The sequence below is a fragment of the Drosophila persimilis genome, unplaced genomic scaffold (genome assembly GCF_003286085.1).
Source record: "Drosophila persimilis strain 14011-0111.01,24,50 unplaced genomic scaffold, DperRS2 tig00000002-arrow-pilon, whole genome shotgun sequence".
In the NCBI taxonomy this organism is placed as follows: domain Eukaryota; kingdom Metazoa; phylum Arthropoda; class Insecta; order Diptera; family Drosophilidae; genus Drosophila; species Drosophila persimilis.
The window spans coordinates 8,232,364-8,253,659 of NW_020825289.1; the positions used below are offsets into that span (position 1 = coordinate 8,232,364).

Genomic DNA, 21,296 nt, shown 5'->3' on the forward strand with positions numbered 1-21,296 from the left:
TGTTGTTTCATGTCGTTAGATCAGGTGTAGATATCCCCGTGACATTTTATTCTACTTTCTCGATGCACAGGGTTAACTTGAACAAAATATCGGTAGTTTTATGCGATAATTGGAAAATGTTTGGCGGTAACATGGCATTATTTTTAAAGTATCAATATTAAAACCGACATCCGACTGTTGCTTTGAATTCAAAAGCCAAATTGAATCAATACGGTCACATTGACAATATTCATTTTTTGTGGTATTTTTGTTGCATGCAATATATTAAAAAAAAATATATATATATCGATCCTGTACATCGATACGAAAAATCTCGCAAACAACTTAAACAACAGAAGCGAAAAAAATGCTCGACTTTCCCTGAATCGAGAAAAGTAGTTCTGTTGATAATATATTCCACAAATATATCCATATCCAATAGATTCGCTGCTCAACAAAATATCAGCAGTAACATATATCGATTGTACATCGAAATGTATTTAAAACCCCATCCCTAGGCTCTTTTCACTTCGTGCGTTTGTGTTTGATGACGGAAAATTTGCAAATAGGACGTTGAAAATGGCTAAAAAGAAGAGTGAAGACCATTCCGGTGGCGATGCGAACGACAGTGACTACAACGAGGAACCCAATTTCGAAGATCCGCCCAATTTCGTGGACAATATTAGCGATGATGGTAATTACAAGTTCCGGCTCCGGGCCTGCCAGCGCAGCACACGCGGAAAACTAACCTCAATGTGATGAATGTGCGAAAATATAAATAATTCATATAATGTATTGCAGATCTGCTCGGTGACATGCTGGCGCAGCGGCCTTCTGAGGCCGACGGTGTCGAGAGCGTTGTCGTGGTGGACAATATCCCTAAGGTGGAGCCGGTGCGTTTGGAAAAATTGAAATCGGTCATCAACAAGCTCTTCTCGCACTGCGGCGATATCGTGAATGTTGTTTATCCTGTCGACGAGGAGGGCAAGACGAAGGGCTATGCGTTCATGGAGTACAAGCACGCCGGCCAGGCGGAGGAAGCCGTCAAGAAGCTGAACAACCATCGGCTGGATAAGAACCATACGTTTGCTGTGAATTTGTTTACGGATTTCCAGAAGTAAGAACATATTTTCTTACTCAATGGCCCACAAATTAAGTGGTTTTTTTTCGTTTCGAGGTACGAGAACATCCCGGAGAAATGGGAACCACCAACTGTGCAGTCCTTCAAGGTGCAAAACGATCTGTACAACTTCATCAATGACCCCGATGCGTATGACCAATACTGTGTGGCAGCGGAAACTTCCCAGAACTGCGTTCAGGTTGGCTTCTGGCAGAATGTTCTGCCCGAGCCCAACGAGCTGGAGACCCGCGAACGGTTCACGGACACTTTTGTCAAGTGGTCGCCCCTGGGCACGTATGTGGTGACGTTCCACAAGCCCGGCGTGGCCATTTGGGGTGGCAGCAGTTTCCAGAAGATCCAGAAGTTCCCCCACACTGGAACACAGTTTGTGGAGTTCTCGCCCTGCGAAAACTATTTGGTAACCTACGGCCCCACTCCGACAGGTCAGAAGATTATCATTTGGGACATACGCACTGGCGCTGAGAAGCGCTCGTTTGTGGCCGACGGCATGTCGGTCCTGTCTATGTTCCGTTGGTCGCACGACGACAAGTATGTGGCCAGGATGGGCGACAACTCGATCCACATCTATGAAACACCCTCCTTCTATCTGCTGGATCTGAAATCCATCAAGATTCCTGGCATCCGAGGATTCTCCTGGTCGCCCACGGACAATGTGATTGCCTACTGGGTGGAGGAGCAGAATCAAATACCTGCCCGCGTCACCTTAATGGAGATTCCCAAGAAGCGGGAGACTCGCAACAAGAACCTATTCCATGTGGCTGATTGCAAGCTCCACTGGCAGAAGTCCGGCGACTATCTGTGCGTCAAAGTAGATCGCTATTCCAAGTTGAAGAAGGACAAGAAGGAGCTGGACGTCAAGTTCCTGGGTATGTTCTACAACTTTGAGATCTTCCACATGCGGGAGAAGGAGGTCCCAGTCGATTCGGTGGAGATTCGCGAGCTCATCCTGGCCTTTGCCTGGGAGCCCATCGGCAACAAGTTCTCTATTATCCACGGCGAGCCCAACTCCGCCAATGTGAGCTTCTACGAGGTTAACAAGGGCGTGAAGCCGAGCCTGGTCAAGCGGCTGGAGAAGAAATCGTGCACGCATCTGTTCTGGTCGCCACGAGGACAGTTCATAGTGATGGCCAATCTGACCATGGGCACCTTTGAGTTTGTCGATTCGACCAATGACTACATCATCAGTGCGTCGCCTGATCATTTCCGTGCCTCCGAGGTTGAGTGGGATCCCACTGGCCGGTATGTGGTCACTGGCGTCTCTTCCTGGAAGGTCAAGGAGGATACCGGCTTCAACATGTACACGTTCCAGGGGCGCATCATCAAGCGCACCATTCTGAAGAACTTTGTGCAGTTCCTTTGGCGTCCCAGGCCTCCGACCCTCCTCAGCGAGGACAAGCAGAAGGATATCAAGAAGAACTTGAAGAAGTACTATCCCGCCTTCGAGCAGAAGGATCGCCTGCGACTCACCCGCGCCTCCAAGGAGCTGCTCGAGAAGCGTTCCCAACTGCGCGAGACCTTCATGGAGTATCGCAACAAGCGCATTGGCGAATGGAAGGAACAGAAGAGTCGTCGCGTCATGCTGCGAGGACGTAAGTTTTGGACAAAGTTTGCATCTCCTTTTCGTTTTCTTTAATAAAATACTTTTCTTTTTTCAGATGTGGACACAGATAACTTGGAAACTGAAGAGGTCGATGAGGAAGTTGTTGAATTTTTAGTCAAGGAAGAAATCACTCTTCTAGAGTAGACGACCCCCACAACACTTGTCGTCGTTTGCCCCATTTCGAAGTGAATCTGTCGTCTCACACTTGCGTGTCCGAGGCGCGTCTACGCCCTGGCCCATACCAGGGCTCCTTATTATCTGGCCAAGTAGCGCGTCTCCTGTAATCAAACCAAGCGGAACACGTTTGCCCATACATACAATATACATTTTCACGTTTATTCTAAGTTCAAAAGTAACGTCCCCAAGCCAATAAGAAACCCGTTTGCGAACAACTTTAGACCTTATTCAAATTATTTTACTAAGCAGTTAACAAGCACAACCATAATATGCCCAAAAGTAGATTTGCAATGTATTTGTATGTAAACAGCAAAAAGAAAACGAAAACAAAACCTTGATCATGCATTTTTTTTTTTTTAAATCAACAATATCCTTTAGAATTTTGGAAACTCGATTAACAGAGTCTCATCTCTATCTTTTCTATCGATAACTCAATCGATGACCAGTTGCCGTTAGCAACCATTCAATTGTCAAAACAATCCTTTAGCTTTAAATTTTTCAGGAATTAATTGTAAACACATCAATTATCAATTATGGAGACGCCTTCTCCACCAAGGCGCGGCAAAAAGAAGCGAAAAACGCAAACCACACGGGCATATCGAAGATGTGAGCAGGAGGTCGAGTCATTGCTGAGAGAAACCAAGTACGAAGATTGCGGCAGCCAAGAACTCGAATTGGAGGCACGGAGCCTGCAGTTCTTTCACGGCGCAGACGATGCGGCTGTCGGAGAGAAGGAGATACTTGTCCAGGAAATAACACCGGAGGAGAAGGGGGCCGAGGACAATTCCATTGACGGCGAGGCGGCCACAGAGACAACCGATTCCCCGGCCCAAACATACATAGATATTGAGCTCCAGGAGCCGCCGCTGGTCTGGCCAGGGGTCCACAAACAGGTGCACTATTATGACGACAGCCTGCTGTATAGGCCCGCCAATGCCGTGCACTTTCAACTGCATCTGAGTGACTGCAATCCGAGACCCTCGCAAATACGCATGCTGAACCGCTTCCAGGAACAGGCAAAAGGCGATGGCAGCAAATTAAGCTCCGACCTAGTATCGGAGCTGTGTGATGACAGTCGTTCCCAATTTGTGACGGACAGCCGCCTGTACCGCACTGTCTGCAATAAGGAGTTCCAAGGCATTTTCCTTGCACCAGCACCAATCAACCAGTTCATGGGCATACCTACACGTCGCTGCCTCACGCTGACGTTTAAGCAACTCCGCTTTACTGCGCATCCCCTGCTTCTGACAGAGCACCGAACGGCGCAGCAGCTGGAAGATCTCTTTGATCAGTATACTGAAAATCGTAACCGACAGGTATGCCGGAAGCTGAAGGAGGAGCTGGACATAGCCCGCCAAGTGGGTGCCAAGCTCGTCCTCTCTGCACGGCCCGAGCTGACCGACGAGATTCGGCGTCAGCTGCGCCTCACGCAAAAGTTGCGACAACGTTACTATTTGGAATCCACGGCCGAGCGCAATCTCTCCCTACGCCTGCTGCGCGTATGGTCCAAACTGAAGGCGCTCCGCAGCCAGCAGGACTTCCAATGCACCCGCTTTCAGCTGAAACTGCATGTAGGCCATCATCCCAACCTGGAGTCCGCCTACTCGGACTGGAAACAACAGTTCGAGGACGATCTCGCCGAGGTCTATCGCGAGCAGTTGGAGCTCTTCTACTGCCGACGGCGTCAGTGGGGCGAATCGATGGTCGATGGCGCATCCCCATCGAAGCCGCCACGCAAGCCGAACTTCGAAAAGCTAATGGCCAGCCTCAAGAACGACTACGATCGTGCCTTTAAGGATCCCGAGGAACCGTTAGTTGATTTTGTGCGTCTGTATGCGGACGAGGCAGCTGCGAAGCTCTTCCTGCCAGCTAGCGAGCAGCTGTCCAAGCGTCGCAACCGCAGCTACTTCCTGAAGCTCTACCTGGACGAGCTCTATGTGGGCCAGACCAGGACCTACCGCCTGGAGGATGATCTTCATCTCTACATGAACGAGAGCATCGGTGTGCTGCTGGAGCGAACGATGCCGCAGAACCTCAACATTTGGCTCTATGAGAAGTCTACGCTGACCCAGCAAGGACGCCGCCTGGCCGTGATGAGTACGAGGCTGGATCTCAGCCGAAAGGATAAGGCGGTGCATCTAAAGCTCGGCTTCTTGGCCTTCCCATCTTCGCCCAAGATGGCCGGAGATGTCTGCTTGTACTACGACTATGGCCCAACAGAGGTGCGTCAGGGGGCCAGTGATTTGGATGACATACAACCACTGCCCGATGCCCTGCTTCGGACTCTGTTCCCTCCAAGATCCAAGGCTGTAGCTGCCGTCGCTGCCACCACGGAGCCGGCCACGCCCATAGGACCCTGCCACAAGCGCAAGAAACACAAGCTGCCAGCTCTGTTGTTTACAGAGCAGGAGCTTCAGTTCTGTCCCATCCGCACGCTGTTCAGCAACAAGCGATACCAGCTGCTCCGCTCGCGGCACCAGCAGCGAAACGTCCACACCAAGCAGCTTCGCTTTATCCCCGCCTTAGAACGAGAGATAATATCCGACGATGGAGATGCGCTTTCCACCGCTGGCGACTCGAGCCAGCTCCTGGAGCCCGGAACCTACTGGAATCCCATCGATCTGCACAAGCATAGGGGCTACAAGTTCCTGAAGCTGCTCTACGAGATCATCGGTAGCCAGAGCGCCCGTCGGGCCAAGGCCCAGCAGTTGGCGCATCCCCTGCTGTTTCTAGCCGATGGCTTTGATCTCTCTCTTGCCACCGGATGGACGTCTCTCTGGCGTGCCTTGTGCTCGCTCTTTCAAGGACAATCGACCGCGATGATTCGCGAGCCAGCTGCTTGGCAGCCACAGGCCGAGCACGATCAGTATCAGCACTTTGTGGTTTCCCTCCATGTGGTGAGGGCCACTGGGGTCCCGGTGCGTAGCCGCCACCTTCTGAACATCGAGGATCATCCTAACTCCGAGGCAGACATGAGCAACAGCCTCTTTGTCACGCAGAGTAAGCCCTGGCTAGGCATCCATGGATTCTTTGAGTATTTAAAGAGCTTCCTTTTCCGTCCCCCCTTTCAGCTCTCATGTACTCCAATGTGCGTCCGTTTGTGTCCTTGAGCTATGGCCAACGACTGAGCCGCAGTCGCTCGGCCGAGGGCAGCAATCCCACCTGGAACGAAGAGCTGCAGCTGCAGCTCACCGGCTGCCAGAAGGATATGCGCGAGGATCTAAAGATCAGCCTGTTCGACGAGGTCATCGAGCGGCAGCTCAGCGACGAGGCATCCGATCTGTACCAGCGTGTCCAATGCAATTGGCTGGGCGAGTACCGAGTGCCAGTCAGCAGTCTCCTGACCAGCGGGAAGGTGAGCGATACCATACCCAATCCTTCGTGCCATTCAAATATCAGTTTTCCAGTTTGAGGGATGCATTGAGCTGGCCATGCCGAAGGTGCTGATCGGCTACAGGCGACCCCTAATTGAATCTGTGACGAACATGCCCCCCGATCAGTATCCCGAGTTCAAGGAATCCGTGCATATCTGGTTCTATCTCACCATCGAGCCGAACCGCTGCGACCTGCCGCCGCTACCCACGAATGTCCTGGCGTGTGCCGAGACGGTGCAGCTGCAGGCATACCTCAATGAGCGCCGCATGGAGCTGCAACAGCTGCTGCCCCAGCCGCAGCGCTATGTGGAGCCTCTGGTCTGCACGGCCTTGGGCAAGCGGGTTTGTGTGACGCGACTGCTGGAGCAGGTGCCATTGCCAGGAGTGCTGGCCTCCAGCAAGAGTGCCCTGGAGAGTGCCTGTCGTTTTGTGTCATTGTTGTGCCAACTGCGCAGCTATGATCCCTGCATGGGCTTTCGTGGGGTCTGGCTAGACAACCAGACGCTGCTGGACAGCACTTGGTGCTCTGTCAAGGATCAGGGGGTCCTGCTCTGCAACTATATGCTGGGCCTGGGGCTCGAGTGCTGGCTGGTCTTGGGCCATTCCTGTCCGTATGGGGAGTGCTGTTATGTGCTCTTTCGCCAGCCGGATACGGCCGAGCTCGTGTTCGTGGATCCTGCCAGCGGCAGGCACTATCAGCTGCAGGATGTCTACTGTCCGCTGAGGCGCGTCTACTGCGTGGTGGGGAAGCAGAACGTAAGTCAAAGAACTACCTAAAACCTGCCCCCAATCTATGATTGCCTTATTGCAGATGTACTTCAACATACAGACAGAGACACGCGTCAGCATGACCCACTTCAATCTGCAGGATGCCGCCTGCTGGTTTCCGCTCTTCAACCGCTCATCAAATCAATCCGCTCCCGAGGGGGGTGTCCAGGAGCTGGACTATGCCTACAAGAAGAGCTTTGAGCTGAGCCAGCTGCAGAAAAACATTGAACGTAAGATCATGAAGAAGATCAGTGCCTGGCGCACCACACGGAAGACCAACTTTAATCGGTGGGTATAACCATTGTGTCGGATCAGACGAGACCTCATTCAAGTGATTCTTCCTGCAGGGCTTTTCTACCGCACCTACAGCAGATACTCAGCGACATGGAAAGTCTGGCCACCTTCTCCCGGGCTCGCTACGAGAAGAACGCCTACAGCGAGCAGCTGGAGCGCGTGTTTCCCAACTACATGGTACGTAAATATCAGCCATTCCCTACCATCCCCGCCCATCGTCCCATCAATCATTATCAAAGATTAACTTGATTTGTGTCCTCAGCTGCACGGCTTCACCCTAAACTTTCCGTACACCAACCTGGCGGCCGTATCTGACCGCATCCGCACCACCTGCATCCACTACAACAACAGTCCAACGGTGGAGTTCTGCGTGGCGGTACATCTTAAAGCGTACGCAAACGATGTGATATCTGTGTGGGTGTTCCTGCTAGCCGTAGTCCCACTGGATGTGAATCAGAGGGGACAATGAATGGGTGCACCCCCCATCTGGGGGCGGGTTCCCTTCGATCCCGATAAGCAATGACATTTTACAAATTCATGCGGAATCATACGAAATGATTTTTATCAGCGATTTCACCTGAAAACCATTTAATTTGGTTTACAACCCATAGGCGTATACATTCTATGTACAAATATATACAAATATAATGATAAGCAATGAATGAGGTGAGGTCGGCGCCGGTAGCTTGTACCGCGTTTAGTTCACCGCGCACTCTGGGACCGTCGAGACCTTTCGCACAGAAGAACAACGCACCAAAGCATGTTCCAGAAACTGGCCGAGGAATACGAAAAATTTAAGCGCTATGTGAAATGGCTGTACGTCCTCTACGAGCTTAATACACAGATCGCCATCTGTGAGCCCTGGGAGAAAGTGTTTTGTCGTAAGTACATATACCATCCCATCCCACCCCGCAACAGCCCCAGACACATTAGCGATTATCAGTTGTACACTGGGCGTACTGTTTCCATGTTTTGTAAAGACAATAATAGTCTTTACTCATCGATATCTTATCTATACCGGTCACTCTTAGTCACAGAACGAACCGAAACATACGACCTGAGTGCGCCTGTTCTGCCCATGCTGTCTATGGTCTATGCCTATAGTTCTATTATTTCTTAAAATTTCCACTTTTTTTTCACATTTTGTTTCAGACGTACTCCTTGGCAGCTGTCTGTCCCTCATCCTGTACGCCTCATACGCCTTTGTGCCGGGATATTGTCTCACGCTTGTTAAGCTTCTGTGGCCAGCCTCTGACGTACTAAGCCCCACCAATGCGTGCAATATAAATGCCGATGTCATGTGTGGCAACGAAAGTGAGCCATTTCTAACCTAATCTTAGAATAGATTATCTTTAATAATAAATTATTTCAAACGTAACGACTATGACGTTTTTTCTGGTTCGGTGATATAGCAGGCAGCCTTCTACACATACTAGAACCAACCATTGTGAACCAACCAATGTTGTTAATATTAATAGATAGTATATACTAGACATGATATGATATAAATAAATAAGTTAAATACTTAAAACAAGCTAGTCGAGTAGAAAATATGTTCACTAATCGGATAAAATTATGTGGGCATGGCTAAATGTTCTATACAGCTAGTAATATTCCACGGAATATCAAAAACGAGAAATATGTATAGTATAACTCGAATTCGTCAGTATATTTAAATGATTTTTAAATGAGACGATATGTGGCGATAGTGGCGCCACTCGAAAGTTTTGAAGAGAAGGATTCAAACCATCGATACTATCGATAGTGCCATCGATGGTTTGACACCTCTACGATAAAACCACCTCCAGTTTGTTTTGGTTTTAAAGATTTTTTTAAAAAATTTGTAAAGATGTCAAACGACAAACGCACTGTTTATGTGGGAGGCCTGGCTGATGAGGTGACAGAGAGACTACTCAACAATGCCTTTATTCCTTTCGGAGACATTGCGGACATACAAATGCCAGTGGACTACGAGTCGCAGCGACACCGGGGCTTTGCCTTCATAGAATATGAACAGGCGGAAGATGCGGCTTCGGCCATCGACAACATGGTAGGTTTCACCAGCGAATTAATGCTCAAAACAAAAGACTAATAACCATATCCAAAGAACGATTCGGAGCTCTGCGGCCGAACTATTCGCGTCAATTTGGCCAAACCGGTGCGTGTAAAGGAGGACAGCTTCAAGCCTGTCTGGGCGGATGACGACTGGCTGCAGAAGCACGCCGGCGCCACCTTAGAACCCGCAGAAGCAGGCGAAGCAGAGAAGGAACCAGTGGAGGCGCCATCCACAGGCCCAGCAGTCATTGAGAAGGCAGAGAAGCGCAATCCACAAGTATTCTTTGACATTCGCATTGGAGGCAATGATGCTGGACGTGTTGTGATGCTTTTGAGAGCCGACGTGGTGCCCAAGACCGCGGAAAATTTCCGCCAGCTGTGCACTCATGAGCAGGGCTTTGGCTACAAAGGTTCCACCTTCCACCGCGTGATTCCAGAATTTGTAAGAGATTGGATTTTTAGAGATGTTTTGTTTCGTGTCGTTCACATCCATTTTACTCACTTTAGATGTGCCAAGGAGGAGACTTCACAAACAACAACGGGACTGGCGGCAAGTCCATCTATGGGAAAAAGTTCAACGACGAAAACTTCAATCTGAAACACAATAGTTTCGGCACCCTATCCATGGCCAATTCGGGCACCAACACAAATGGCTCACAGTTTTTTATATGCACCACAAAGTAAGTTGAAGCCTGACTAAGAAATGAATTGAATTTAATCATCAATGTATCCAATAGAACCGATTGGCTGGACAACAAGCATGTGGTGTTTGGGCATGTCATCAGCGGAGCCGATGTAGTTCGGAAAATGGAACGCTGTGGCTCGAAAACAGGCACTCCAACGCAAAAGATCATCATCTATGCCTGCGGAGAATTGAAGTGATGTCGAATTAAGGAACGCGAACAGCTCAATAAAGAAACTCTTTTTGTATAAATGTATTTTACTCTTCAACGTTCTCATTTTATTGAAAAAAACCACTAAGTCAATTTTAGGAGCACACGCAGTGGGCTCCATTCGGCTGGGGATATCCTCCGTTTTACTGGAAGTAAGTCCTTGGCTTTCTGAACGAGAACAGCTTCCTGTTGCCCTTGTGATGGACACGCTGTACCAGTGGGAACTTGATCTTGGAATCGTGGAACTGCTTGACGTGCACACGGCGCGTCTTGGCGGCAGCGATCGACTCCACCTTGATGATCTGGATGGAGTGAGCACGAGCACGATGACGGGCACCCATGTCGCGGTAGCACTGAGTTACGGCACCGCCAACAGTCAGGTCACGGTACTCGCGGTACATGTTGTGTGTGCCCGAACGGGAATCGTAGCGCAGCCAGATGCCGAAGTTCTTGATCTTAATGGGCGAGGTCTCGTACACCTGCTTGATGGACACAATTTCGCCGGTGGTCTTCTTGAACTTCTTCAGCTGACGCAAAAAGTACCAAAAGCGGGATTTGGCGACAATGTTGTCGGGAGCGAAGATGCGCATCTTGTAGAGAGGCGTCTGGGGCTCCTTCTCGCTGGGCAGCTTGCGGCCCACGACCTCGTATTCCTTCAGCTGAAAAAGGCAATCGTTTTAATGAATTCGTTCGTTGTAAACAAATGCGGCGACAGGCAGGGAAACACACGCACACACACACGCGCGCATGGCACGCACACTTTGGAGGTTATGTTCTGTGGTTTGGAAAAACAACATATTTTCCATGAATTTATTAAATATGATGCCACTATAGAGATGCGCTTTTCACATCATCTTTAAGAATCTCTTGACAGCATTGTCGTTTATTTTATATGGCGCTTGTAGCAGACACATTCATTCTGCCAACGATGTCCACGACACTCCATTTATTTGTCGGGTTTTTACAAATAAATTGCCCATTTCCACACATTCCCACGATCATGTCAGATGCTCGGTGAGTTTGCCTTCCTGTTGCACACATTTCTACCGCAAATGTTCTCAATTTTTGGGTTTATTTCATTAATACTAACCAATCCCTTGGCTCTCATGTTGGACGTTCACGCGAAAAGGAAACGGAAAGAGCTTGTCAAATCGCAATCACACTGAACCATAAGTCAGGGCTGGCAAAGACTATCGATAGATCTATTCGCAAATAAACAATTCATAAAATCGCCCAATCAAAGGCATTAACGTGAAAACTATGCTGTACCTTGGTATTAATATTGTCACTTATATATTAAAATCAAGCTGCAACAAAGATTTGATATACCATTCGAATGATTAGTAGCTATCGATATTTTACCACTGAACTTTTTCTAGGGTCGCATTTTGGACAGTCACCCCAGGGCCCAGAGCTATCAAATCAATGTCCATCGCTAGCTTCTGCGCGTGTTTCAATGGCTGTAAAAGCAAAAAAATATTGCTAAAAATTATTTTCCACAAGCAGTTTAAGGGACTTAGCTAATAATTATATTGTATACACACCTAATTTACAGTTCAAAAATCTTTGCATGTAATTACAAATAGAAAAGTGCGTAGAAAAAAGTGGTCAGAGTAAAAAATGCAAAGCGTGGACGACGACGTGCAAAAAGAGGAAAATTTTATACCTAGAATTCGAGACGCGCAAAAAAACAGAAAATCGACTATTTCCTGGTCGCCGGGACTGAGCTAAGGAATTGCGCGATATTGTGAAATTTGTGAGTCTCTTTCGGGACTCCCAGTGTTTAAATTAATAATAAAAATAAAGCATAAATTGTATAAGCGAACTGTCTGGGGTTGATGGTAGAGCGCTGAGAGGGGTAGGCGAGTCTCGTTCTTGCTCAGTTTCAGCCCATCCGCTGTCCGCTGGGCAAATCTCTCGGTCTCGGTCGCTCTTTCAGTTCTGCCCCGAACTTCCGTGACATCGGTTGTTGTTTTCTCCTTTCTTGTTTTCGCGCGTAAAATTTGTTCCTTCGTTTCCCACCCTCGCCGCCTGCTACAATTTGTGGGAAATTTTGGTACCTAAGCCATAACAGGAACTGCAACAACAACAACGCCAACCGCGCAAAGCAGGTAAATAAACGTGCACAATTGTGGTACATGTGATTATAGAGTATCATTCCAAGAATATGTTAAGTAAATTCATTTATTTTTAGCCATTAGTTGCTCTCGCGCGTTTGCTTTTTTGCTCCATTTATTTTGGTATTTTCAATTATTTGGCCAGGGCTGCATACACCATGACCGGTAATTTGTATTTGTTCTGATTCAGTGTTTATGCACACGCTTCTGATATCGTGATATGCAAATAAGTACTTACTGAATAATGCATTTGTGTGCAGCAAATTTCCTTGGGTATATATATGTATATATATTTATACCACTGTATAGCACAATTATCGCTGAACAAACATATTGCAAGAATATAACGCGCATAAACGTGATGTTTTTCTTTGGTTTCTTCTTTGTGTGTGACTTGGCCACCGCCAAACCTAATGCATATTTCATTAAAATGATTTGGTGTTGTTACGCTTTCAGCTGCGTAGGAGACGGATGCGAAAGAACAAAGCGCGGACCGGAACGCAATCGAAAAACGGAATGCAAAGGTAATGCAAATAATCACATTTTTGTCCAGGAAAACTCGATTGATTAACGATTTAATTTTGTTTTGTGTGTTCCTTGCCGTGTGACAGCGCATAAATGCAGAAACGATGATGGAGGCATTGGATCAGCAACAAGCCAAGCTTACGTCTAACATAGATGCCGGTGATGCGGGTGGCACGGGTGACAGAGTCGGAGTCGGAGTGGATGTCGGTACGGGAGCAGCAAGTGGCACTACCAGCGAGGAGGACGATTACGAGGACACTAATAATGCGCTGGGGCTGGCGAAAGAGGAGAGCCCGATGGAGCACAGCGACAACAACAATGCGGACGCTGGCGGTGACGAATGTGGCCTAAAGCGTAAAAAGAGCACCGATGACGTGATAGACTTGACCCTGGCAAACGGTCAGGATAGCAGCCAAATGGAGGCGGCGGCGGCGGATGCTGATGCAGATGCCGAGTCGGAGACGGCAGATAGCGAAAAGTCTGCAGACGAATCGCAAACGGGTGAAAGCGACACTTCAAAGGAATCTCTTCTGGCCGAAGATGCAGACAACGCAGACGAAGCGGGTGTTAGTGAGAGCGATGATATTGGGGAGACTCCGAACTGTCCTACGATTGTTATTGAAAGCGACGATGAGCAGCCGACCAGAACATCATCCTCTGCTTCGGGCAATGATTGTGTCGAGCAAGAGCTGGTGGAAGACCTGCTTCCATCTGTGGAGGAGGATTCTGCACAGTCCAGCCCAAGCCCAGTAAAAAACGAGTGCATAGAAGATCTGCCAGTGAAGACGAAAGAGGAGCTCAAAAGTGATACCGAGACTTTGCCCATATCTGAGCCAGAAGCAGATAATCCTCCCGTGATGCTCGGGGAGTCTGCTGTTGCATGTGATGATGATGATCCAGTGGATACCTTGGTGACGCCCAAAGACGAAGAGGAAACCCAGCAGGGATCGCCGGCAGTCAAAGAAGTCATTGATGTGAAATCGGAGAGCGAAGAGGAGGAAGCAGAGGGATATCTATCGGCGAGAGGAGATCTCGATATCGATACGGAGAGTGAGAGTGAGGAAGAGGATGTGGATTCGTCCCTGTCCATTAAGGAAAACATTGACAAGACTCCGGCGGCGACTGAGAAAGAGGACGCAGAGCGCTCTTCGTCTATTAACGAGCTTGATGTGGAACCAGATAGTGGGGAGGATGAAGCAGAGGAGCCTCCAGACGTTAAGGTTGATTTTGATATCGATATAGGGAGTGCCGAAGACGATGTAGATTTAACTCAGTCCAAAAAGGCGACTCAGAAAGAGGGTGCAGAACGATCTTCCCCTATAAAAAAGCTAGATGTGGAACCGGGGAGTGGAGAGGACGAAGCAGACGAAAATCTATCTGTAAAAGGAGATCTGGATATCGATACGGAGAGTGAGGAAGATGAAGAGGATGTTGATGCAGATGCTTCCCTGTCCATTAAGGAAAACTTGAACAAGGGTCCGGAAACCGGGAAAGTGGACGCAGAGGGATCTCCGTCTAACAAACAACTAGACGAGGAAACTGTTAGTGCCGAGGAGAACGTTTCGTTGGCTGTTAAAAAGGATCTTGATGAGGATACAGAGAGTGCGCAGGAGGCCCCTTCTCTGCCTATCAAAAATGATCTGGAACAGGATTCGGGCAGTGAACCGGAACAGTCGGAAGTCCTGTCTATCAAAGGGGAAAAAGCAGGCAAGAGATCTCCTTCAGTTCAAAAATGTGTCGAAATGAATGCCGAGAATAACGATTCGAGGACGAGAGATTGTCTGGCTTCAGACGACGAATTCGATGAAAAGGCATCCCATTCCAGCCGCAAATCGTCTGCAGAGGAATCGTCTGATTCAGAGGATTCTGTAACGCTGACCATGGACGTGGATCATCCATGTAGCGAGGATGAGGATGCGGATGCAGTTGCGACGCCAGGAGTCATTAAAATTGAATCAGACTCGGAAGAAGAGCCGCAGATGGAGGAAAACCTCAAATCAACAGCTCCTGCTGTCACTTCCACGGAAGTGGATGTTGCGCCGGTAATCAAAGTGAATGGAACACACAATTCCCCCATTCCCGAGGATAAAGAGCAGGAGGAGCAGCTGGAGAAACGGGAGCTGGAAGAGCACAACCAATTTTCTGTGATATCAAACCACACTGCGGCGAACGAGGACGGTGAAGAAGAAGGCGCCTCCACGTCACAACAGCCGCCCATGAAGGCACGACCACTGATCCTTCCCGTTCGCAGAAGCCGCAGTCGGAGTACCAGCAGAAGCAGCACAATCAGCTCGGCCTCACAGCCCCAACTGGTCATCGATCATCCGGCCGAGAGTGAACAGAATAATGGTAAGGTGCAAGCCCTGAAGCTGTCGTTCAAGCGCAGGCGCAGCAGCAGAACCAGTACCTCCTCCGCCGCCTCCGTCAGCCAGCCCGATAAACAAATGAAGCTGGGGAATAACTCCTCGCTGCTCTTGCAACGTCTCCAGGGCAATACCAATACCAATGCCAATGCTGAGCCCGCCAGCGATACCCCTGAGGCGAGCAACCTGTTGTCCTGCAGCAAATGCAATCTCCAGAACATTGAGACTGTTCAGCAGCTAAACGAACACCAGGCGCAATGCAAAATGGCCTCGAAGGTGAAGCCCGAACAGAAGAAGGAGCGTTTCTTTCGCTGCGCACAGTGCGGCACCGTGCATCAGTCCTGGAACTTCTTCAGCCATGTGCGGAATGTCCACCAGAAGTACGTTTGCTTGTACTGCAGCCTCATGTATGCCACTGCGGAGAAGCTGTCGCTGCATCTGGAGAACAAGCATGACATCGATCAGAGGCACCTGTCAATGGATGAGTGGGCCGCGGAGCAGCAGAAGGATGATCGGGGCAGGTATCTCGTCTGCTGCACATGCCAGACCACATTTCCGCAAGGCTCAGGCTTCGAGAATCACGACTGTTCGGAGCTAATGGAGCCGTGTGCTCAATGTGGGGTAAAGGGATGCCATGCCATGGCCTGCAGAAACCAGAAGAAGAAGCCGCACAAACGGAGGAGAGTACGGAAGCAGCCAGAGCAGCAGCAGCAGCAGCAGCAACAGCAACAGCCGCAGGCGGTGCCATTAACAATCCCAGTGGAACAGCAGAAAACCCTGCAAACGGAGCCAGCGGAAAACAGTAAGTTTTCATCGCTAGCCATGTATTATTCGCACATAATTAATGCTCTTGCAGTTCCAGCGCCAATGCCCATTTGGCCGAACATGACACTCGACCCAGACACTCCGGCACAACCAGCTCTAGTTCCGACACCGTCTCCGGCCATTCCCAAGCTAGTTGTACCTAAAATAATGCTGAGGGTGCCGAAGGAGTTTCAGAAATCTGTGGACGCTGCTCTAAGCAGCACGGATACGGAGGAGGAGGAACCGGATTTGCACACAGCAACTCCCCTGGAACAGGAAACCGAAATGAATCCTTCGTCCCCACAAACACCAGATCCAGCGCCGATGCCGCCGCCGCCACGCCACAGCCTAGATGATTCGGATTGTGCAAAGATGATGAGCCTCATGCAGGCCGAAGTGGAGCGCACCGAACTGGAAATACAGCGCATCAAAGCAGACAGGAAACCCGATAGGAAGAAGCACTCCAAGGCCATAGCTCCCGCAGATGTGTTGGACGACGGATTACCGCAGCACGCAGCGGAAGTAAAGGAGCAACCCCAGCTCCAGGTGCAGGCACTGGTGCAGCAACCCCAGCAGCAAGAGGAACAACGTCGCTGGTCGCTGACGCCACCCGCTTCGCCACACAACACAACGCAGCCACCGCCCGCAATTATCACGGAGTTCCAAGACCAGTCGGATGCAGCCGATGCTGAAGCATCGTCTGGGCGTCGCAATAGCCTCGGTAGTGATTGCATGGACATTGATGATAGCTTGAACGGACCAACGGCTGCCAACGACGGAGAATTCGGACCCCCAGAGGGCCCATTGATGGAACAGATGGAAGCGGTGGCGCTGCCACAACCACTGCAGCCCGTTCAGTCGCCTCCTCCACCCTTCGATGGCATAATGGTGGCCGGAGAGGACACGCACACGATCGATCTGCAGCTGGATCGACCCCTGGATCGGTTCTCAATGGTGGAGTTTGTGCGTCTGTGCCTGAAGGCTGTCTACTCCATCTGCCTCTACTGCAATCACGCTCGCCGCATTGCCGTCAATGGCAAGCAGCTGGTGCTGCACATGATTAGCCAGCACCGCTTTACGGCTACGGTGGACAGCATCACGGCCGAGGAGCTGTACGCCGAGACGATTGTGGCAAGGCTGAAGAGCTTTGTGCCCCAGCTGGAGGAGGAGTACCTGAATCTGGCCAGCTGCTGCACCGTGGAGAACGGCAAGTACGCAGAGGTCTTCAACGAGCGGATCTATGAGTGCTTCTCCTGCCGCTACGTGGCCGCCACGCACAAAGAGCTCTACACGCACAACCGCAGGATGCATGCCAAGTCGAACATCACGTGCATCATGTGCCGCACCAATTTCTACAGCTACAGTGAGATTCTCTGTCACATCTGTCCGGGTGAGGAGGCCCTCAGCGTATACGACTTGAAGTTCCGCTGCTGCCTGTGCGAGACGTCGCCGCCGCTGCCCTCCGCCTTCCGTCTGATGGTGCACCTGCGAAAGCAGCATAATGCCTGCGACATCTGTCTGGAGGATTGCGTTACCCAGGCGAAGCTCTCGTCCCACGTGTGGAAGCACAAGCTGCTGCATCTGTGCTACCGGTGCGGCATCGCCTACCGCAACAAGCAGGACATTTCCAAGCATCTGTTCTGGAAGCACGGCACCGAGAGCGCCGGCTGCAAGCGCTGCCTGCAGAAGCGCTGGCCCCATGTCTACCACTTCTGTGTGCCGCCCGTGACGTTCCCCTGCGAGGAGTGCGGCTTCAACTTCAGCAAGGCCATCTACCTGGAGGTCCACAAGCGGATGCATGCCGGCGACTTTCGCTACGCCTGCGCCGAGGAGCTGTGCGACGAGAAGTTCGTCTCGCGCAAGCTTCTGCTGAAGCATGCTAGCACGCATGAGGCGAAGGCGGATTCCCCAGAAACGCCCACAGAGCAGAAAGAGGATCAAGCATCGGAGCAGCCACTGGAAGCAATCAAGAAGGAAACGGAGGAGGAGGGAGAGGAAGGGGCACAGCACGAGGCCGAAACGAAGGCTTCGCCGTTTCCCGAGAAGGAACCCAAAACGGAATGCACTAAGGTGGAGGCTGCAGACAAGAAGGAGGCGTCAGAGCAAACTGCTGCCAAATCGGAGACTCGCAAACGACGCAAAAAGTCAAAGCGCACGAAGGAATACCTCGAGGATCTCAACCTGATAGCCCCAAATCTCTCTGAGTCGGACAGCAGCGATAGCAGTGACTCGGATGCGCCGCCGCCGAAAAGTGGCAGCCATGGTCATGAGCCACTGCCTATGCGATCCTCTGTGGAAGATCTGGATATGCCCAAGGTGATGCTGTCGCCCTCCTCCGAGAGCGATGCAGACGAGCAGCAATCACAGCCAAGCCAGAAGCGGGAAGATCCACTCGAGGAGAAGCCCTTGACGGAGTCAAAAAACCAGGAAGAGGAGACGACGAAGTCAGAGGTGGAGGTGGGAGCAGAGGCGGAGGCCAAAAAGGAAGAGGAACCGGATGATGTCTCTGATATGTGGAAAAATCTACTCCAAAATCAGCCGGTGAACTCCAACACCAATCCGAATTCCAATCTTGAGGAGCAGCCACCAAAGGAGGAGGCGGCACCCGCAGATGTGGAAGTCCCTCAGATGCCCAGCAAGGTGCATGTGGCATGGTCCGATCACGATTACTGCAAGCTGCATCGCACGCCTCCCCCGTCGCCGGCCAAAAAACATTCCACTCCCAAATCGTCGCACTCCGGCAAGCGCGCCGCGAAAAACAACGCCTCCAGTGACAGCGACAGTTCCAGCAGCTCCAGCTCCAACTCGGACTCCGATTCCTCGAGCTGCTCCTGTGGATCCAACTGCAGTTGCAGCTCCAGCAACAGCAGCAGCTCCAGTGACGACTCTGACGATTCCGACAGCTCGAATGACGCGGCATCGCCGTCGAAGAGGTTGCGCAAGAAATCCCTGAAGCAGAAGAAGAGCGAGTCGCTCCAGCAGGTGCCGCAGCCAGACCCAGAAGAGGAAGTTAATGTAACCTCTGTGACCGAGGACCAACTCGTGCCGCCTCCGCCCTCACCAAAAGCTCCGCAGTACAACGAATCAGATTTCGATACCGCATTCTCCGACACCGACGAGGAATTCTACGATGCCCATCCCCAGAAGCTGGCCAGCGAGTTGCTGGCCCAAAAGCGCGAGGCCCTGCTCGCCGAGCATCCGCCAGTGGGGCCGCGGAACAACTACGACATCGTCGAGAACAGTCGTCCCTCCACGCCGTCCCTGCCAGAGGAGGCTGTTGCCTACGCCGACAAGCCGGAACGGGTTCGCAACAAAAAGAAGAAGCGAGAGCGAAAGTCCACATGTAAATCGGGAAAGCTACAGCTGCTAACGAGCACACCCCAGCCCATGTCCGTGTCGATGGAACCACCCATCGCCACACAGATGCTGCCTGCAGAGTCACCGTCGCTGCTCCCAGTGACACCGCTGACGCATCGCCACCTGCAGTCTGGGGGATTCCTGGGCAGTAGGATGAGCGAGGGCAGCAGCTGCTCCGATGCCGATGGCCAGCTAAAGCGCTCCAAGCGCCAGAGGCGTCCCAACAAGTTCTATGGCTACACCAGCGACGACGAGAATATGGGCACCATCCTGGCCCCGCCGCTCCTGGTGGGAATGCAGCTGATCAAGCCACAGCCGCCGCCTTTGTTGACTTGGGCCAAGGAGGATTTGCCGACGCCGCCGAAGCAGCGCAGCAGAAACAACAACAATAGCAGCAGTGGACATCACCACCATCTGCACAGCAATGGGGGTACGCGAACGCCCCCGACGGGATCCGGATCGAGGAAGCGCAACAGGCAGCGGTCTCAGGCCCCAAGCGCAGGCGGATCGAGTGCAAGTGCTCGCTCTACAAAGCGCCACAAGCCGCACAGGGAAGAAAAGTCATTGCCGCCGATACCCACGCTAAAGATACGGCCCAGCTTCCTGACCTCCATTTCACCGCCGACGGACAGCAGCGATAGCAGTTCAGAAGACGAGGAAGTGAACGTGACCAGCCTAGGGCCGCCTACTCCACAGATTCCTCCAGTTTTTGTAATACCCCCAGCTCCACCCGTGGTCCTACCGGTCCAGCTGCCACCGCCACCGCCGCCGCCGCCTGCTGCCACCGCATTCAATCAGCCAATTCCACCGGCTCTACTCCCGAATCCGGACTTTGCCACACTGCAGTACTTCAAGGCGAACAACATACGCTACCCGATCAGACCGCCGGCAGGGGCCCGGCTGGCGCGCGAAGGCGAGTCCGTCTACTGCTACTGTCGCTGTCCCTACGATGAGGTCTCCGAGATGATTGCCTGCGACGGCGACAACTGTCTGATCGAATGGTTCCACTTTGAGTGCGTGGGCATTATGGTGGCGCCACAGGGCAGGTGGTTCTGCGCCGAGTGCAGGCCCAAGTACACCGAAGGCCTCTACCCGGGCGCGACGGCACAGTGACATCATCTTCCAGGAGGAGCTTGGCTAGGATTCCGTGGATCCTCCTCTTTCACACAGTAGCCACAACAACCACGCGATCGAAACCCCACTACAGAATGGAATACGCTTATTAATTGATAAAAACAAAAAAAAAACTGAGGATATCTAAAAGTTCTATATACTACAAATGAAATCTAAATATCGTAAGACATTAAATATATATATGTACATTTAAAAGGCAAGGCGGTTCGGACACCTGGCTCAAAGTGCACTCTCCCCGGAGAGAGTGTAGATAGGGAAAACATCTTATTAAAGAAAAATAAACGTATATATTATATATATATATATATATATCTATATATCATATATAAGGCCAACAATCGTGTGTAAATATCGAGAGATGCATATCCATTATGCAAAATTGTACCATACTTAGAGATCCATTATAAATAACTAAACACCTATGAATAGCACCTCCCAAACCCTCCCATGAGCCGCAATCCCAGCATAGTTCTTAATTAAATCTATCTATGTGTACGTTTACATTTAGTGACTACGAGTAGGTACCCAAAACAAGGATAAACGGAAACAAGCGGATGAATAGTTAATCATTCAATCGATCTTGAGAAAAATACACATACAACTGTGACAAAAAGAAACAAAAAGAAAACAAATAAGTAATACTAAAAGGAATGTTCACGTTTTGTTTTATTTTCAATATGGTGGAGGGGATTATCATCTATAATGAGATTGAATG

General features: G+C 50.6%; 6 protein-coding genes across 6 annotated transcripts; 5 read left to right on the forward strand and 1 right to left on the reverse strand.

Moving 5' to 3' along the window:
* Positions 1–520: 520 nt before the first annotated feature.
* Positions 521–3,229, forward strand: LOC6591209 (eukaryotic translation initiation factor 3 subunit B). Its single transcript, XM_002016163.2, has 4 exons — positions 521–673; positions 781–1,096; positions 1,157–2,709; positions 2,776–3,229. The coding sequence occupies exons 1-4, from the start codon at positions 559–561 to the stop codon at positions 2,862–2,864; spliced, it is 2,073 nt and encodes a 690-aa protein (XP_002016199.1). The 5' UTR covers positions 521–558; the 3' UTR covers positions 2,865–3,229.
* Positions 3,230–3,430: 201 nt separating this feature from the next.
* Positions 3,431–7,992, forward strand: LOC6591210 (coiled-coil and C2 domain-containing protein 2A). The gene is made up of 6 exons (XM_002016164.2): positions 3,431–5,897; positions 5,969–6,252; positions 6,305–7,027; positions 7,083–7,327; positions 7,387–7,510; positions 7,596–7,992. Exons 1-6 carry the CDS (start codon positions 3,431–3,433, stop codon positions 7,800–7,802), a joined length of 4,050 nt encoding a protein of 1,349 aa, XP_002016200.2. The 3' UTR covers positions 7,803–7,992.
* Positions 7,993–8,040: 48 nt separating this feature from the next.
* On the forward strand, positions 8,041–8,711 carry LOC6591211 (serine palmitoyltransferase small subunit B). The gene is made up of 2 exons (XM_002016165.2): positions 8,041–8,214; positions 8,486–8,711. Exons 1-2 carry the CDS (start codon positions 8,094–8,096, stop codon positions 8,665–8,667), a joined length of 303 nt encoding a protein of 100 aa, XP_002016201.1. The 5' UTR covers positions 8,041–8,093; the 3' UTR covers positions 8,668–8,711.
* A 460-nt stretch (positions 8,712–9,171) lies between these two features.
* LOC6590023 (peptidyl-prolyl cis-trans isomerase E) lies at positions 9,172–10,326 on the forward strand. Its single transcript, XM_002016166.2, has 4 exons — positions 9,172–9,383; positions 9,441–9,830; positions 9,896–10,068; positions 10,126–10,326. The coding sequence occupies exons 1-4, from the start codon at positions 9,183–9,185 to the stop codon at positions 10,268–10,270; spliced, it is 909 nt and encodes a 302-aa protein (XP_002016202.1). The 5' UTR covers positions 9,172–9,182; the 3' UTR covers positions 10,271–10,326.
* On the reverse strand, positions 10,323–11,422 carry LOC6590024 (60S ribosomal protein L18a). The gene is made up of 2 exons (XM_002016167.2): positions 11,372–11,422; positions 10,323–10,940 (listed from the first exon to the last, which is right to left on the reverse strand). The coding sequence occupies exons 1-2, from the start codon at positions 11,387–11,389 to the stop codon at positions 10,425–10,427; spliced, it is 534 nt and encodes a 177-aa protein (XP_002016203.1). The 5' UTR covers positions 11,390–11,422; the 3' UTR covers positions 10,323–10,424.
* Positions 11,423–11,857: 435 nt separating this feature from the next.
* LOC6590025 lies at positions 11,858–21,227 on the forward strand. Its single transcript, XM_002016168.2, has 4 exons — positions 11,858–12,392; positions 12,855–12,922; positions 13,010–16,088; positions 16,143–21,227. Exons 3-4 carry the CDS (start codon positions 13,028–13,030, stop codon positions 20,558–20,560), a joined length of 7,479 nt encoding a protein of 2,492 aa, XP_002016204.1. The 5' UTR covers positions 11,858–12,392; positions 12,855–12,922; positions 13,010–13,027; the 3' UTR covers positions 20,561–21,227.
* Positions 21,228–21,296: the final 69 nt, after the last annotated feature.

Coding starts and splice junctions, on each gene's coding strand:
- LOC6591209 (XM_002016163.2), top strand. CDS start 559: ATGGCTAAAAAGAAGAGTGAAGACCATTCCGGTGGCGATGCGAACGAC. Junction 674..780: donor GGACAATATTAGCGATGATG/GTAATTACAAGT, acceptor AATGTATTGCAG/ATCTGCTCGGTGACATGCTG. Junction 2,710..2,775: donor TCGCGTCATGCTGCGAGGAC/GTAAGTTTTGGA, acceptor TTCTTTTTTCAG/ATGTGGACACAGATAACTTG.
- LOC6591210 (XM_002016164.2), top strand. CDS start 3,431: ATGGAGACGCCTTCTCCACCAAGGCGCGGCAAAAAGAAGCGAAAAACG. Junction 5,898..5,968: donor CAGCCTCTTTGTCACGCAGA/GTAAGCCCTGGC, acceptor CCCCCCTTTCAG/CTCTCATGTACTCCAATGTG. Junction 7,511..7,595: donor GCGTGTTTCCCAACTACATG/GTACGTAAATAT, acceptor TTGTGTCCTCAG/CTGCACGGCTTCACCCTAAA.
- LOC6591211 (XM_002016165.2), top strand. CDS start 8,094: ATGTTCCAGAAACTGGCCGAGGAATACGAAAAATTTAAGCGCTATGTG. Junction 8,215..8,485: donor CTGGGAGAAAGTGTTTTGTC/GTAAGTACATAT, acceptor ATTTTGTTTCAG/ACGTACTCCTTGGCAGCTGT.
- LOC6590023 (XM_002016166.2), top strand. CDS start 9,183: ATGTCAAACGACAAACGCACTGTTTATGTGGGAGGCCTGGCTGATGAG. Junction 9,384..9,440: donor CTTCGGCCATCGACAACATG/GTAGGTTTCACC, acceptor CCATATCCAAAG/AACGATTCGGAGCTCTGCGG. Junction 10,069..10,125: donor TTTTTTATATGCACCACAAA/GTAAGTTGAAGC, acceptor TGTATCCAATAG/AACCGATTGGCTGGACAACA.
- LOC6590025 (XM_002016168.2), top strand. CDS start 13,028: ATGATGGAGGCATTGGATCAGCAACAAGCCAAGCTTACGTCTAACATA. Junction 16,089..16,142: donor AACGGAGCCAGCGGAAAACA/GTAAGTTTTCAT, acceptor ATGCTCTTGCAG/TTCCAGCGCCAATGCCCATT.